Source organism: Coccinella septempunctata, chromosome 2, assembly GCF_907165205.1.
Source record: "Coccinella septempunctata chromosome 2, icCocSept1.1, whole genome shotgun sequence".
Lineage (NCBI taxonomy): Eukaryota > Metazoa > Arthropoda > Insecta > Coleoptera > Coccinellidae > Coccinella > Coccinella septempunctata.
In genome coordinates, this window is record NC_058190.1 from 21,562,051 (window position 1) to 21,579,962 (window position 17,912).

The 17,912-nt window shown below is 34.9% G+C and overlaps 1 protein-coding gene and 1 long non-coding RNA gene across 2 annotated transcripts; both read right to left on the reverse strand.

Moving 5' to 3' along the window:
- Positions 1 to 967: 967 nt before the first annotated feature.
- LOC123308028 (separin) lies at positions 968 to 12,980 on the reverse strand. The gene is made up of 9 exons (XM_044890548.1): positions 12,724 to 12,980; positions 12,429 to 12,671; positions 11,290 to 11,594; positions 8,976 to 9,100; positions 5,621 to 5,849; positions 2,954 to 3,258; positions 2,733 to 2,900; positions 1,675 to 1,820; positions 968 to 1,206 (listed from the first exon to the last, which is right to left on the reverse strand). The coding sequence occupies exons 1-9, from the start codon at positions 12,815 to 12,817 to the stop codon at positions 1,055 to 1,057; spliced, it is 1,767 nt and encodes a 588-aa protein (XP_044746483.1). The 5' UTR covers positions 12,818 to 12,980; the 3' UTR covers positions 968 to 1,054.
- Positions 12,981 to 16,450: 3,470 nt separating this feature from the next.
- On the reverse strand, positions 16,451 to 17,517 carry LOC123307379. The gene is made up of 2 exons (XR_006536973.1): positions 16,971 to 17,517; positions 16,451 to 16,887 (listed from the first exon to the last, which is right to left on the reverse strand). It is a non-coding gene; the product is annotated as an uncharacterized LOC123307379 (long non-coding RNA).
- Between the last annotated feature and the right edge of the window lie 395 nt (positions 17,518 to 17,912).

Genomic DNA, 17,912 nt, shown 5'->3' on the forward strand with positions numbered 1-17,912 from the left:
GAATCCATTGGCGTGCTTGCCTTTTTAGCAGGATTTTTTATTACGAAGCTATGACCCAAAGTTATGTTTTTTTAAATGGGAACACTAGATTTCTGTGCAGTTTTTTGAAAGCTTAATTTTTACTGTTTTCAAAAATATATAACATCATATGGTTTGCATCAATATAAATAATAAAAAATGGTCAAAAACTTTTTTTTCTCAATATTTCTATGGTTTCAACTTTTGACGAGCACAGAAAAATAGAGCTTCCTATAATAAGAGCAGTCTCCTTCCGGCAATGTCATTCTTTCTATGCTTTTTACCAATTTTCATAAAATTTGAATCTTGGAGAAATTGAGTAAGAAGCATAGAAATGAAAGGACAAATAGAAGGAGATTGTGGTAATAATAAGATGCAACATTTTTCTATTCTCAACGGAAGTTGAAACCATAGAAATATTGAGAAAAAAGGTTTTTGACCATTTTTTATTATTTATATTGATGCAAATCATATGATGTTATATATTTTTGAAATCAGTAAAAATTAAGCTTTCAAAAAATTGCACAGAAATCTAGTGTTCCCATTTAAAAAAACATAACTCTGGGTCATAGCTTCGTAATTAAAAATCCTGCTAGAAAGGCAAGCACGCCACTGGATTCTACTCAAAAAAGTGCCTGTATAATGTTTTAGTTTCAGAGCTCTATCATCAGTATTAGCGGAGATATAAATTCATTTCGAAATCGCCATTTTTCCAATTTTCGCTTATAACTCGAAAACAAAAGAAGGTGGCCAAAAATGACTACTACTCTTGTTAGTTTCTCAGAAAAAGAGAACGAGAATGGGGTATCAGATTTTGTCCATCTCCTCTGGTTCAAAAGCTGTAGTGCTAAAACATCGAAATTTGCCCACCCTGTACAGATGCACACATTAACATCTTCAATCTGATTATTATTAGCATCCATGAAATGCTCTGTACACTTGAATGAGATCATTTTTGGAAAACAATTTATTAAACTTCAATTCAAAATTATTTACAATATAAGAGAGGCAGGTTTATGATGAAAAAATAGATGCCTTATAACAATATCTTCAATTTGACCGGAATTCCTCTAGCTACAACTGCTGCTTTATTACAATTGTGTTTCATTTTATTTTTGGCTAAACATAATGCTTTCAGTAGATTAGGTTCATTCAATATTTCCTTTGATTCCATGGCATCTATGGAAACTGAAAAATGAACATACATTTATTACCTAGCTCTCCACTATGATGGATAATGTTAACATTTCCTGCTCGATTTTTCTGAGCAATATCAATCTTTGAAATTCAAAATTCATTCAATGAATAAAGAAAGTATCAATTGCATGATCATTTATTTTTGTTTAATTGTGATTTTTACTTCAGATGTAATTAATCAATTACTACAAAAAGGGCATGTTTTGGATAACACTTCAAAAAAAACAATCACTCTTAAATTGTATGTCATTGAGCTCAAAATACATAAAAAAAGTAAAAATTTCAATTCAGTAAGTTTAAACAACTCATGCCTACAATAAAAAAAGGTTCATAAAAAACTTATCAATAAACATATCCTCAGCAACGAAAACCTATTAATTTCTGTCACAAAAAGTTAGGGTTGTAATTAATTCATTCCAACTATAATAACTAAAGTGTTAAGATATTTATGTTACTCACCAATGCCTTTATCTATCCATTCTCTTTCATTTACAAGTTGCCAAGATGTTTTATTTGCATTTGGTATCCACGTACTCAAAAGATTAGTAGTTAAAACATCGGTGTCTATATCAGTTACAACCCACAGCATACCAATTAAACAAGGGCTAGAAGTACGAATTTCAATAACATATATACAGGGTGACCCATTTAAAAAATCCACTGAGAAACTCATTGGGAGGAGACTGGCTCAAAAAAGATTTCATATGGAAGTTTCTTAGGCCTGGTTGGTCAGTTCGGAATTAATGTTGATCCTAGATTCATTTTGACATTTCCGTACAATTCTGTCTGGTAAACCTAGGATCAACTTGAATCTCGGCTTAATCCTGAACCTAGCAACCGGGCCTTAGTGTTCAGAGACACATCAAATGCAGACATTTAACCTGACCTTGGAGTTCGATTACAAGGTCAGGAAGATTTTTTGAATAGAAAATATACAAATATGTTTTAAATGAAAGTTTCTTAGCCTTTAGGAGGACATCAAATGTAGATATTTAAGCATGTGCTCTTGTCAACTATCCGAAGCTTTGAACAGAAGATCTTGAACTGTATTGCTAATCATGGGTAAATTTTTGAGTATCTAATTGAATGAAATGTGCTATTAATATAACTTTTGTTTGCATCTTTCAATTGAAATAGTTATTTTTGATTTGTATTATCACATATGCTCAGCAAAGTGTGTAGTAAGATTTTCATAATATCTATTTGTAGCATAAAATACTTCATATCTCCACCACAATTCATTTTTTGGCATAACGAAAGAGACAAAATGCTTCTAGTTTTTCAGGAAGAATGATATTCTATGTGTATATTACCTATTAAAAAATCCACTTGAGGCACTTGACCTTGAAACCTAATTCCAAGATCAGATTAAATGTCTGCATTCGACGAGAAACTTTCATTTGACACATTTTAAGGATCGGGCTCTTCCTAAGGAGTTATTTCAGTGGATCTTTAATGGGTCAACCTGTTTAGTTATATTTTCAATATAAAACTGAGCATGAAATTTTTGAACTAACCAAGCAGCTAATGAGTACATTTGACTAGTACCATACATTTCTATCGATGGTCCTTGTTCAACCAACTGAGTACTCCCACATCCAAAAAGAAAAACAACAGAGTCGATCTTCTCTTTTTGAATTTTCTCTGAGGAACAATACTGTGCACCGGATCCATGACCACTGTAACTAATGAATAATTTGAAAAACACATATTAAATAATTATTTTATTTCAGCCTACCAAAAAATTTCTGTAGCAGTGAGTGCATCCAAAAATTCCTTGGAACTGGGTGTTTTACCCGCCATACCGTTCCACTCTGGTAACCAATAATCGAAAAAAGTCTTCAGTCTCTTTTCCATAAGTTGTAAATCCAAGCCAGGATTTAATATAAAATTGCCATTACAAGAAGATATAATTTTGTATCCTCCTATTATAGAATCCTCATGAGCTTTATACATAGCATACAGTAGATGAAGTGAAGACATTCGTGAAGATGGTTGTCCATTCAACGTTGAAATCATTTCCCAAGGAAAAGCGTCCAAAGCCTGTAATTGAAAAAAAAAATTAAATAGTCTATAGGGTTTGTCATTTCCACATAACGTGTTTAAGAAAAGCCTGGAACAGTTAAACGGTATCGGTCTGACATCTTGCAAAATATAAGAGTAGTTAATTTTCAATTATTACACCATAATTTTGGGATAATTTTAGGCTCATGGTTGTACCCACTGCCAATTTTCTTGATATACATCATCAATTGTTTGAGCTAGCGGAATTCTCGAACAATTGGATAGTAGAAAATTTTTCACTAGATAATAAATGAGCCTAAAATAAGCTCGAAATTTTCCTCAGATTCTTGATGAACATTCGATTGGCGGTTTGATTCTGTAAAGGTAGGTAGCAAAACTCTAAATAAAAACGAAATTAATTCAGGTACATAAAATACATTGATACCAAAATCACCAAATGCTACGATCTAAATGAAACTAGTCAACCAATATCAGTCTATAGTGTCCGTAGCTTGGTGGTTAGAGCGTCGGCTCAGTAAATTGCAACCGCAAGGTACTGAGTCCGGGCTAGGGAATAAATTTTCCATTCGATACAGGTACGGGCCACCATTTACTGTTGGGTTAAAATTAACAGTGCTGTGGCGTAAGGACACAGTAACAAAGCCTACACAGAACATAACTGGTTCTCCGAATTCGCAAAAGCTCACGGGGCTTCTGAGGGTTACTTCGGTACCTACTGAGAATCAAAATAATATAGTATAGTATTATTTTGATTTTTCTTCTTCTTAGGACACCGTTTCCCTATGGAGGTTGGCGATCCAAATGGCTATCGCTGTACGGGAAACCGCAGCTCTGAAAATCTTTGTCGAAGTCCGTCCGAGCCATCTACGCAGATCCCTCAACCACGAATTCTGCCTTCGACCAACAGAACGTTTACCCTCAATTTTTCCCTCGATTATGAGGCGAAGAATCTCGTTTCGCGCGCCTCTCATAGAATAGTATAGTATAGTCCAAACAGAAGGACCATTCCGTCGAGGAGGATGAGATGCTGACTATAGTTCCGGTCTTATTCAGCTCATTCAGCCGATTTACTTTATGACCTCCCACCTAGACGAAATTGGAACGAAGAAAGGTTAGCCATTTTCACACCGGGAAGTCACAGCCTGTGACAAGGTTACAGATTACACTGACGTGACGTGACGTGGGACCAATGCGGATGATTCAAAAATATAACATACGATTTTGCGTGGGAGCGTTCAAATTGTTCTGACGTGACGTGGTAGTGCACGTCCCATTTAGGTTAGGCTTATACCATCCCAAACCAAGAGGCCTCGGCAGTGGCGGATGTGCTGATAAGAGGGATGTTTAGCCGGTTTGGTGTGCCACTCGAGCTATATTCCGATCAAGGACGGAACTTCGAGTCCAGCCTGTTCCAGAATGTATGCGAATTGCTCGGAATCAATAAGACGAGGACAACAGCCCTTCCCTTCACCAATAGGTATGGTCGAAAGGATTAATCGAACTGTAGGAAAATATTTGACCAAAGTGGTCTCTGATCATCAGCCGTGTACCAGAGCTCTAGCTGATGCCCGTAATTACCTTTTACCTGGTAACCAGGAGATTCGCCGATAACAAACCTAACTAGAGGTATGTGGGATACCTTGTGGAACCTGAGGAGTGAACTCTCAAAGCTAAAGGTGGAGAAGCTAGCTGTACCAAAGTCGGATTGTGGTCTAGATCAACTCAAGTGGTGAATAGTTCCAAACATGCTGGAGGTCATTTTCGATAGAACGGAAACGAAAATATTGGTTTGAACCGGAGCCATCAGACGGCGAAGGAGAAGACTGGAATACTATTTCGAACAACAAGGGTACTTTAGAGAGAAAGACGCTTGGGAGGGAAACGATATGGGAGGTTCTATACAAATAGCATTTTAGCAGATTAATGCTGTTTTCAATGCAGACTCCAACCAAATTTCAATTATCAGTCGTCTTGTCGCTTGGGGCCTGGAATTGCACCACTTTTGATTTTGACCGTTCCAGAACGCGTTTTTCCTAAAGGTATGGTATGGCATGCAGTGACTGCAGAATGTGACTGCTGCGTCCGTCGCATCGACAGACGAAATTTGACAGCTGCTTCTTGGTAGTTGTGTGCAGCCACTGCATGCAGCCCGAAACCACACCTTTAAGCACACAGACGTGGAGCTCCGTGCATCAACCAACTGAGTATTACGCACTCGACTGAAAAGCCCCTTAGGTCAAACTATGGAAATAAACATAAAATGAGTATTTTTTGTTTGTACATTTCGAATGCTTTCAATAAACTTGTAGAATCTCCCAGAACTTCCAGAATATATTATTAAGGCTTCACCTACGAATCATTACAATATAAGAATTCTTACCTCATCAATAATTAGAATAACAGGATGCCTTCCTTTGTTTTGAATATCAATTCGATGATGGTTCCAGAAGGTATTCCAAGAACTTTTGAGATTTTCACCAGGAAAACAATACTCTAGAACTGTGGCCATGTATTTATCTATCGATGATTCATCTTCAGTAGTGCTAAGCATATATTTCGCTGTTTGTACCAGTATGTTCTGCACTTTCTTTGATGATGATTCATGAGATCTGAGAAATTAGTTGAACAAATAGTATTACATTCAGGGAAACGGAAAACGAAATCTTTTAGCTTATTTGAATTACAGGTTTACTTTGATTCATATTTGAATCTGAAATCATTGTGCTGCTTCATTAGTAGAAGCTCCAAATCACTGTTGAACTCTATACAAACAATTCGTTTTACTGGGATAATTCCAGATAACTTGTTTATTGCCATAACTTTGATTTGAGCGAAACGCAAATTTCAAAAACAATTATGACCCAAATACCCACCAAAAACAAGGAAAAAACGAATACACTAGAGCTAACCACAATACTCAATTAAAAAAATTGACTTTTTGTTAATACAAATATTTACATATAAACACAATTTATTATCATATCTGTATTAATGAGCCAGAAAATTTTTGGGCCGATGTCTTCAAAAAATAATGGTTCTTATTCAACAAAATTAATAAATGCTTTATGGCCTTGTTGCCTCCATTGAGATTTAATGTCCCATTAAAGTTTAAACCTGTAATTTTTGAAGTAAATACTGATGGATTACAACTTTAATGGAGCATTAAATCTTAACCGACGTTCCTGCAACTGGGCATATGAGTTAGAATCGACAGTGCCGACCCAAAAATCCAGACTAGCAAGGATGTAAATTCTCACTTCTGTCAAATTACCTATGTACATAATTTATAGAAATTCTAAATATTACATAGCTCTCAATCAATTTCATAAAAACTGAAAAAATCCATGGATTATGGAACTCCTTTCAAATACGCTGCTTCAATTCAAACCCCACATCATCTAATAAGTCAGTATATAAAAACATGCGCTCATCTCGAAGCGAACTACGACGACGAAAGCGCCGCCGATAGGACGAAACTTTCCTCTCGACCACTCGTTACAGTTCAGGTACCATCTGCCGGCCTTGGCCGTAAACGTATCGATGGAGCGTAAATACCAATGAGACAAATTTCCTTAAACTTGACTAATTTTTGTTGGAATTTTATTCGGATAACTATAAAAATCAGATGTGCCTCTTATTTAATGTTTTTTTCTTACGAATATCCGATAGTTTCAGTTTCACATAACAAATCCCAAGATATCATTGTGAATTGTTACTTGACAACAATTTTACACGTATATTTGATAATTTTCTTGAATTTGCGTGATGAATATATGCATAATACTCACGAAATTCCGACCATTTTTAAGAACTTTTCAAAGCAGAAACATGTTAAGCGACCATTAATATAATATAATGTAATTAATAATCCGAGAACTGGCGACAAAAATCAGTAAGAGTTTTGTAATGGCGCATAATTAAATGACTTAGTATTGGGGGTGTACAGGTGGGCAAAATTGGTGATACCTGAACTACAACTTTTTAACCCAACGAGATAGAGGAAAATGAATGTACCATTCATATCGTCTTTTTTTGAGAAACTAATAATACCATCAACTGCATTCCTCCATCTTCTTTTGTTTTTAAGTAATAAGCCAAAATTTAAATTTGGGCGATTTCAACTTTGGTCATTATCTCCGTTTCTGTTTGTGTTAGGATGTTGAAATGAAGACATTACACAGACCACAGAGGCAACGAAGTATCGGATGCTCTAGCCAGAGAAGGCGCAACATCAGCGCTTATTGGCCCGGAACCAAGTATAGGAATTTCCAATTCCTTAATCAGGGAACGGAACAACAGCTGGATAAGGCATAAGGTGCTGGAGTACTGGCGCAACCGTCCTGGACTGCGTCACTCGGACAGGGCTATTTTAGTGCCTCCCAGCCCATACACCAGTCGTTAGTTAGGATTTTCTAGAACCAATCTGGACATTGTAGACTCAGAGCCCATCTTAAAAAACTTAGCATCTTCAATGACCCGCTCTGCAGATTCTGCTTAGAGGAGGACGAAACGATTGAGCACATCCTCTGTGACTGCCCGGCGGCAGACAGGGTCAGACTTGGAGTATTTGGTTCTCCGAAGATGGTTCTTGAGGAACTCAAGAATCAAGAATCACTTCCCCTCCGACATAATCTCTTTTTTGAGTAGGATGGGACTGGAGAGAGAGATCTAGCTCTATGAGCTTGCCTGTGTGCTACAATAGACCGGTTGGTAGCAGTGGCAGGTTTGGTTTATCCATCCAACACACCCAGCAATCAGTACAGCATCGAGCGTAGCGTGTGTGCTTGTCTACTATCGTTATCTTTGAACTCTTTTTAACAATTTTTCGACAAACTGAATTTCAACGTTTTTCTTTATCTCCGTCTAAATTGACAACTTTCCTAGAGCCTACTTATTTTCACCTAAATCATAATTCTAACAATATGAACAACAATTACAACTATAACAATGGAAAAAATAACAATGTAAAATACAATAACAATTATAACTTTCCACATGCATATAGAAATTATTAAGAATAATTATAATTAGTCTGAGGCTATAGAAATTATTAAGAAATAAATCTGCCCACCAACGATAAATGTTCAGGGGTCGAATTTTTAGGATTTTCATTAGCGTTTTTCGGGTATTTCGGAGTCGTTTCCGACACAAGAGAGCGATTCCGTTCTCGAATAACGTTCTCGTAACCAGAACAGGACCGCTCCCTCATTTTATCCGAAGATAGCCTGATTTATGTTTTTGCTTGATACTTCAAATTTCCATACTGCATATTGTGGTCGGGTACAATTCGTAAGTAGACCTGCAATGGTACCACGATCAATAGACAATCTATCAAGCAATTATCGATGTCGGATTCGATAGAGGCTTTGTCGGCAATTCAATTATACCTGACACTTTTCGTGTCAACAAAATGTTTGAAGAAGGGAAATCGATCATCTGTGGTACCAATTTCACCTACTCGATTAAGAGATAAGGGTCGTTCGGTTGTGGTACTACTACTGGTCAAAAAAGAATTAGTTATAATGGCACCTAAAGAAATATAACGGGGCTCTAAGCGAAAAACAATGATGAAAATGAAAGATTTTATGAACTGCCAAACTATGCCATAGTGGAGCATCAATCAAGGTTTTCACAGCATTTCAGCATTCAAATCTATATGCTCTTTTTCTGACTAGCTCTGGAAGGTTCTGAACAAAATACCAAAAAAATCTACAAAAATAATTTTCTTTACTTACTGTTCCTTTAAAAATACGTTAACTAATTCACGTATGTTGATTTCCAGCAAATTATCTTCGTACTTTCCTATTAATAAACATTTCCAAGCTCCAAGCCAGGTATCTTCAATTTCTCTCAATAAACACTGAAAGAATTTAAAAAAATTATTTACAACTAAAAAAGTGAAAATCTCAGACCAAAAATTATTACAGACAACGTGCATAAATGGTTCAGAAACACATTATATGTGTGTCTTGGGTACGATATACAGGGGGTTCCCGAATTTTCGTTTCGCTATACCTCCTGATATTTTCCGTCGACTCGACTGAAAATCCTTCATCAGGTTAAAGCTGTTACTTTCAATAAAACAGAACATTAAAATTTGACAAAACTCAGGATCGGACTCATTGAGGCTATATTCAAATTCCAACTCATGAAAAACGACCTGCATAACGCGATGCATAAAAATAGATTTGGAAATGTTAAACTGACTGTTTTCGTTCTCAATATATGGCTTGCATTTGTTTTTGATATTTATGGCATATCTGGTTATTAAATCGACTAAATGCTGCTTGCGATGAAATTCGTAAAAAACCTCATGTAATAAAACAAGAAGTTATGAGTCTCATAAAGAGGACTAAAAAGTGTAAAGAAAGTGGAGAAAATAATTTTGAACACCTAGTTTCAATTATTAGTTTCAAGATGGCTTAGTTTTTCCTTCCATATTTATGTATTATCAATTATAAAAGATTTTATCATATTGAATGACCAAAAATGGTATAATTGATTAATACATTCAACAGAATATTTGTTGCAATTAAGAATTTCTAAATCCGTTTTCATTTAGTGCTCTATTCCTTAGAGTCGTCTGACCACAAATAATTATTTATAGAACATGATCCACAGGTAGGCAACCCGCCAATGAATAATTTATTTTGAGACAATCATCATCATAGATTTGAAGTTAAATAAAGCCTCACTTAGCCCGGTCCTAATTTTTGTCAAATTTTAATGCTCTGTTTCATTGAACTAACAAGTTTAAACTAAATATAAATTTCCAATCGAATCGATCGAGAATTTCGGGAGTTATAGCCAAACGAAAATTTGACAAATTTCGGAAACCCCCTGTATAACGAAAACGGAGAACCGAACGCACCTATATGGGGTGTTCTAGAACTCAGCTCAATGCCCCCTATTCACGGTTTTCATTTGTCTGTTTATTCGTGAAACACCCAGTATTCATTTAACTCAATGTTAGGCCACGTTTTTATGGTGGCAAAATAGGAAATCGTTCACGATTACATGGTTCCACATTTTAATATTCATCAACAAGATCGAGGAGAAACGAGAAATGCTGCCTTACAATGCTAAAATATGCTTTAAATTGTAATTCTTCGTCGAGCAGATGTCTATGGATAAATAGTTTAAATGCTTTTTCGCTGCTGCTATTTCGAAATAATTGATCAGCAGAATTTCTAGTGCTTTATGAATCTTGGTTATTTATTATGTCAATTTCTTCTTGCAATATCAAAAAGGCCAAAGCATGATAGCACACACTATGAGTTCAGAGCCTGCAGGCCAACTGACAGTGCATAGTAGGGATCATCTGAGATCACGATCCGACGCATGTGTACCTATTGCCGATTTCTGTCCAGTTCCTTGTCTGTACCAAAGATAATCTTTGGCTGTACGGCGCCCACACACCTTCAGTACGCGCCAACTGCAGTTGGATCTTCAGATAAACTGATCAATGTGTGGACTATTCCTATAGACAGTCTGACGTATCAGTTAAACTGATAATGTATTGGGCCCATTTATCGTCAGGCTGTCGATCGGGGTCGTCCACACGATGATCAGTTGAATAATATACAATTGAAAGACTATTTTTAAGCCTATGCAAAATAATTAACACGTTGACTGTCCCATGAATCACATATGATACATAAAGATTTTCGCCAGGAGTCCATGAGTCGTATGTGATTCATTTAACGTTCAAGATAAATATGGTTACTTTTCATGAACGCTGCAGTGTGGTCGGTTCATATGGGCTGAACGTCTTGTAGAAATATGTATTGATAACCTCAATCATAATTAATCATACATGATTCAAGAAACGTCAGCATCAAGCCTTCCAATGGACTTCAAGATTTTGAACAAGAACACTTCCTTAAATGGCTGCGGAATTAATTTTTTCATAGAATATATATTTTATCACTCAAAAGTAACCCTTCTCTTCGGATAAATGTGTTGGACGTAGGGGGGTGAAAAAAAATTAGAATGGGGACAGTCAACGTGTTAAATGAATTAGTATGTTGAATTTGCAAATGATCTCACCTCCAATACATCTTCCATTTCTAATCTTCTCTTATGGTACATTTTCTTACTTTTTGTACTCATAACTTCAGTAACTTTTTTATAAGGAATAGAATAGATTTCCTTCAAATTATTTTTCAATTTCCTCATATCTCCCATAATTGAAAATGCATTACCAGCTGGTAGAGTAACACAATAAGGATTTTCATTTTTTTCTCCACAATTAAAAACTGTTATATGAACACCACTCAATGTGAGATCATCTGAATTTATTGCAAAAATATTTTTGGAAGAAAAGCGTGGAGTTAGTTGTATCACTGTCCATTCTAAAAAAAATAAAAAACCAGACATTATTTCACAGATTCAATATTCAATTTAATTCAATGGCCTTTATTTGCTTGAAAGTTTATATGCATAGATCTTTAAAAAGAAATATATATTTAATCTGTGTGAAATTTAGTACAAAGATATCATGCATATGAACCTTCACCTTCCAAATATTTGCAAGGAATGATTACATTCAGTTATACTGGAAATGAATTTTAATTTGTTTATTTCAAATGGCACACCCCATATATTAAATAAATATGATATGCCCCATATATTATTACATTTTCGAATGTATTTTAAAATTCCCTAATCATTATTTCATTTAGCATTCCTACAGCGTTGTTGGGTAGTTTTTGAATTATTCTCATTCGAAAGAACCTTAGATTTGATTTATGAAATTAGTCACTAAAAAGATATTTAACATGTTGAAAGCCAAGCTCCTTTTGAATTGTAGGAAGTGAAAAAGTTCAAGTGCGTTTTTTGTTGTTCTGAAATAATTAGCTTAATATAAGTAAACCTTCAAAGACCAAAGAGTAAGTTTGAAAATTATATATCAATACTAATACCATAATTTTCTACATACAAAAACACCGTTGAAGGAAAAAAATTATTCTTAATTAAAATATCTTTTAGGTGATATTCTGCACCTCAATGGTTCTTTAAAATATGTGTACTTAAACCCTTTTACTTCTAATTGAAATATCATCTATAGATTTATCTATATTTGTTTTATATCACTAAATTTTTGAATGACGTCTATTCCTAAAAAAAACTTTATCATTGTTAAAAGCCATAAATCTTAAATGAATTGTAATCTGAATAATTAACACCTTTTGGCAATTCAACTACTCTTTCAAGTAAAATTTGAACATCTGATTTCACACATGAAAATGGATTCAAATAGTCTTTTTTCATAAAAGACCTGTGAGATTTTTCTTCATATATATTCGAATCACATTCAACAGTAGCTCTCAATCTTAGTCCTGGTATGTGAGACTCAACCAAATGGAGTATCATTAGTAATTCTTCATCAGATTTATCTATTAATATTTCAGCTTTGAAACGAAGTAACTCTGTAAAAAAAATCAATAGAATCGATTCAAAATTTATTTATGGTATCGTTACTCTGATATATTGGTCCAGGCAAGTGGGTAACATTTTGTAATTCTTCTAAAATACATTTTATTTCTTCTTCATAGACACTATCAAATGTTTCCATAACTGAGTCTTGGTTAAAATGGCAAGATTCATTTGCTTTCGAAATTAATTGCTAGAAAATAATCACTTCTTTCATTAAATATTGAAATTAATTGAATCGTCCATTCAAGTTCATTTGAAATTTTAAATGTTTAACGTAAACGTCACCGAATAAAAACATGGTTAGGTTCATAGATTATAGAGACCTAACCTAACTCCTTGCATACATCAGAGATATACTCTGTAATCTGTGGAAGGGCTCAGTTTCCCTTCAATATTCCCCTTCTCTGGGAGTACTCCATAGCCATTGAACTAAAGAAAGTTTAGTTCAATGTCCATAGCATAGCAAAGCTCTTTGGACACTAGCGTCTATTTCCTGTGCTTTACAAATGAACCTATGGAGAGTAGAGAGAAGGAGAACGATCGCCGTACTAAAAATGTGTCTCCAAAAACGGGGAAAATAGGTGTCGCTGCGATTACAACGGGTATCGATAAGGAGTGGGGATTCAAGCGTCAATTTGAAATGAACAGCCTTCATTTTATTTAAGGTTATGTGTCATCGTGGTTTTTCTGATGATTTTTCAAATACCTTTCTTCAAATCTATATTGAATATGAGTTCTCTGAATTATATGCAATAAAATGCAAGTCGAAATCAATGAAATTCAAAAGAAATCACTGATCAAAAAAATTGTACCTACTTTTGTTTATCATTGTTTATTGAAAGCAGCTATGTTAGTTGGTTTACTAATCTTCAAAATTATATAAATCCGTAGTGAGGAGCAGTACACATCAAGACAACAAAAGGTAGCAGTCTCAGATTTATCACTTAGGTATTAGAGTAGATTCTTTTGCCAATACTCAGCTGAGAACCGATATAAACCATATATTATGTTATGCCAACAAAATTCTTCAAGAATATTTACTTCTGAACCATGTAGTTTTATTGGTTAAATATTCTTATTCAGAAGAGTCAACTTCTCACGAGGGATGACAATTTCGATTTCGTTTATAATGAATCCATCATCTTTTTGATATCTTCATCGCAAAAGTGCTCTTGACACACAAATTGATTGGGAGTTGATTCTTGAGATAAGGTTTTTTCCAATTTTCTCTCAAAAATGCTCTCGGAAATTTTATCTCTTCTCCTTTTCTTTCCGATGCCAAAACACTCTTATACTAGCGCACGCTTCAACATTTCACCATGGTCATATGTTGTTCTCTTGTTATCAAAAATCGACAATAATAATATTCCTATCATCTGTCACCAGGGAAACAGTTCACTCAGCCAACGAGCCAACTACAATTTGATTTGTGTAAACAAAATTTCGCACTCTCGTGATGGCCAGCGCGACTGTTGGCAAAAACATGAACTACTACTATTGGTACATATTTTAGGGGACAAAAAATCTGTGGTCTCAAAGCAGCGATCGTTCTCCTTCTCTCTACTCTCCATAAATGAACCTTCATTTGTCATTTATCCCTGCTGTGCTGCCATCTGTAGTGGGAAGTGGGAGTTATGATGTGCGCGGTCATATGTTCCTGAATGTCAAAATTCAAATTTAATTAAATTAACGCAAAGCGGATTTTCGTATATAAAGAGAAGAAAACTAGAATATTTTGCACACATAATAAGAGGTCCCAAATATCAATTGCTGCAGAATATTATGGGAGGAAAAATTCAGGGAAGGCGTTGTCAGGGTAGAAGAAGAACATCATGGTTGAGAAATCTCAGAGAATGGTTTTCAATGACTTCCAACGAACTGTTCCGTGCAGCTGCAAATAAAGTGCGCATAGCTATGTTGGTAGCCAACCTCCGTTAGGAGATGGTACGCGAAGAAGAAGAAGAATCTGCAGAAATGAATAATCTGTGTTATGAATGCGGCAAGGTGTTTTCCAATTACAACATATCAAGTTTGACACTCCAGGAATTTTCACAGAGATGAAACTACTGAAATCGCTCCTAACTTGTACAAAAATGCAGCGAAATATAATTATAACTGCCATTGTGGAAAGAACTTTAGTGATAAAAATAATTTCACGAACCATCAGAAGATCCACGGTGAAGATCTTCTGGTAGTGGTAGTTACCAATCGGTAGGTAGGTATTCTTCTAAAATTTAGTCATCATATTTTCACTACTATTTCAGAATGAAGTTCATAACCAGTTGCATAGTATTTTACATGAGATAGATCAACAAGCTTTACGTAGAAAGCTGTTCAATTTCCTAAACCAATGTGATGATCCAGATGTACTGATGATTACTGATTGCTGGGTGTGTTGGACGGAAAAACCCAAACCTGCCACTGCGACCAAGCGGTCTATTGTAGCACACAAGCAAGCTCATAGAGCTAGATCTCTCCCTCTAGTCCCATCCTACCCAAAATCCAGATGTAACAGATTTTATTAATTACTTCAAAGAAAATTATCTCCATAACATAAAAAATTGGGCATATGCTTACAGACTCCTTGCTGGTATTAATACTGATATGCATCTAGAGAGATTTCATAAGACTCTTAAATATATGTACCTCAAAGGAAAGAAAGTTAAAAGACTAGATAAGGGAATAGACCATATTAGTGAGGTTAGGCGGGAAATTTGAATCGCGATCCATCCGTGGATCTGATCCCTGAATTCCCTATGCATTTCTTATGGGACTAAAAATGCCGCGTACTTCTCGCCTGTTTTTGGATATTTTAGCGAATTTCTTAAGATTTATTTCTGTTGGAATGTGTTCTATGATCCTTTCTTAACAAGTTGAAAACAAAATTTCGTAATAAAATGGTATATTTTTTTAATAATGGATCAATATAAAATTGGTCAGCAAGATCCATGGAAGTTTGTCGTAGCTTCATTTCGTTTCTAACCTCTGAAGCTGACATCATTCTAACGCGCAAGCGTAGCATGTCATTTTCTTTGTTACGGTTCATGATTGACACGAGGAGCTAAATGCTCATACCCGTACCGGCGTTGCCACGTCTACCTCTCATACTGAAACTGTCAACTTTGGTACTGAAACTTCAACCAGCTGTCAGATAGATGTCAAAATAAAATTGTGAAGTGTTGTGTAGGCAAAAATAACACATCATTTGGAATATTATTTTACTTTTATTTAAAATACGTACATTGAAATGCATTATTTTTGGTTTTTAATTTGATGGTGGTGTTAATCCTAGTGATTCTTTAGTGTTAAATGTGCGTTATTAATGCCAGTAATGGTAATGAAAGTATTCAATATCTTGGGAAAGTCACACAGTATATTAGCAGGAAGTGAATAATTATGCCATTTTCTCGTTGTGTTGTTGGATGTGGAGGCCGAGGAAACAGTGTTAAGTTTTTTTTTTATTCCGGAAGAAATTTCTGTATTTCAGCATAAGAAGCTTCACTCAAATTACTTGACGAGGAGACAACAAAACTGCTATTATTGGGAGAGCTGACTTATACTAGTTATATTTTTATTTATACTCATTATATTTATGCTGTTTTTCTAACTAGTTCTATTTTGTATCGATGATATTTTTATAGTGTTCCTGGGCAGGAAGACCTGAGTTGTTAACCCTTGGAAACATTGTTTCAATAAAGTTTATTACTACTACTATAGTGTTCCTGTTTTATATATACCTATATTGAATACACCTTTTCAATGAAACAGTGCATCTTTTCAAGAATATTTAATACAACTAAATTACATAATATTAGGTATTTACATTTTGAGAAAATATTCATTCCATCTCTTATTACCCGTACAAACGCTGTAGAAATAAAGGCCAGGAACAATGGTCTACCAGACGCATTCCATATGGATCCAGGGTTTCACAATCCTCAAAGCAGTATTTTATTACAGGTTGGTCATTATTCCCTTCTCTAAATATACATCAGTTCATCTGTGCTAACCGTTTTGTGAAATACTTTCCTCGAATATTATGTTCCAAATATTTTATAGAGTAACCTAGGTAAAAGGCTAATTATAAAGTATTTGTAGGCTGCTACGCTCTGAATGCTTTCGTACATCTGGCTTATCTTCTGGGAATAAAATCCGCCACTTCTTGATTTGTTTTCGAAATTTCAATAAATTAGGTACTCTTTGTATTCACTGAAAGAAAATTTATAGTTAATTCAGAAATCTTGATATATGATGATGATAGTTATCATATCAAAAGTTTAATATCAACTTACTTTTCATATATCTATTTATCTATTACAGATTGCCAAATATATATTCTTAGAGCTCTAGATGAAGTTAAATACCACTCTTTTATACCTTGAAACAACGAAAATATTCGTCAAGTGAGGAGTTTTACTTGTAATGACGCTTTTGCTTGTCCCCACAATTTTTGTGAGGCTAGAAGGTTGGAGGGGCCTATAATGGTCCAAATCTTTGTTTTGACCGAGAGGGTCTTTCGACCAGGTTCAGTCTTCCAAGTAATGATTCTAATGTTCTTCAGTTGTTCGAGGAACGTTACAGGACCCTTATGTTGTTATATGTAGATATATCAGTTTAATTTAACGTTCCGCTGAAAACTTCTTGTTGTTAATCATGTTGTAAGTGATTGCAACCCTGTTATTTGTGTTGCATTGGTCATCTATTCAATACAGATTTTCTGATATAATTATTACCACAATTTCACAAAGAATATTAATGAAAAATGTAAATAATAAACGGTCTCTGATAACAAAATAAAAATAAATAAGACATGTGAAATGAGTTGACAGGCTGTCAGAGATGAACACTGGTTGACAGTTTTCAAATGTTCTGTGGCTTAAAAAGTAGACGACAGACGTGGCAACGCCGGTACGAGTATGAGCATTTAGCTCCTCGTATGATTGACGTATAGCAGAAATGATCTACGACATACGGATATATTCCGTATAATAATGTGTTCAATTTTGATTTTAGGACATATAAAAGTATATTGTGATGTAAAATGTACTTGGAAACAACCTCTAATAATTGCGGCACCCAATTTTGCATGTCTCTATATTAACATTTACTTCTAGCTAGCGATATTCCATCTTAAAGTCGATTCCTATGTAAAAAAATTTGAATATGGATCTCCCGCCAACTCAGTGATTCTAACCTCACTAATATGGTCTATATGTGCAATCATGCAATTTGTT

Excerpts from the sequence above, each read along its gene's own strand:
- LOC123308028 (XM_044890548.1), bottom strand. The coding sequence starts at position 12,817 with ATGGAAACATTTGATAGTGTCTATGAAGAAGAAATAAAATGTATTTTA. Across the intron at positions 11,595-12,428 it reads AGTAGTTGAATTGCCAAAAG|AATGGACAGTGATACAACTA; the intron begins GTGTTAATTATT and ends TATTTTTTTTAG. Across the intron at positions 5,850-8,975 it reads AACGTATTTTTAAAGGAACA|ATCTCATGAATCATCATCAA; the intron begins GTAAGTAAAGAA and ends CTAATTTCTCAG.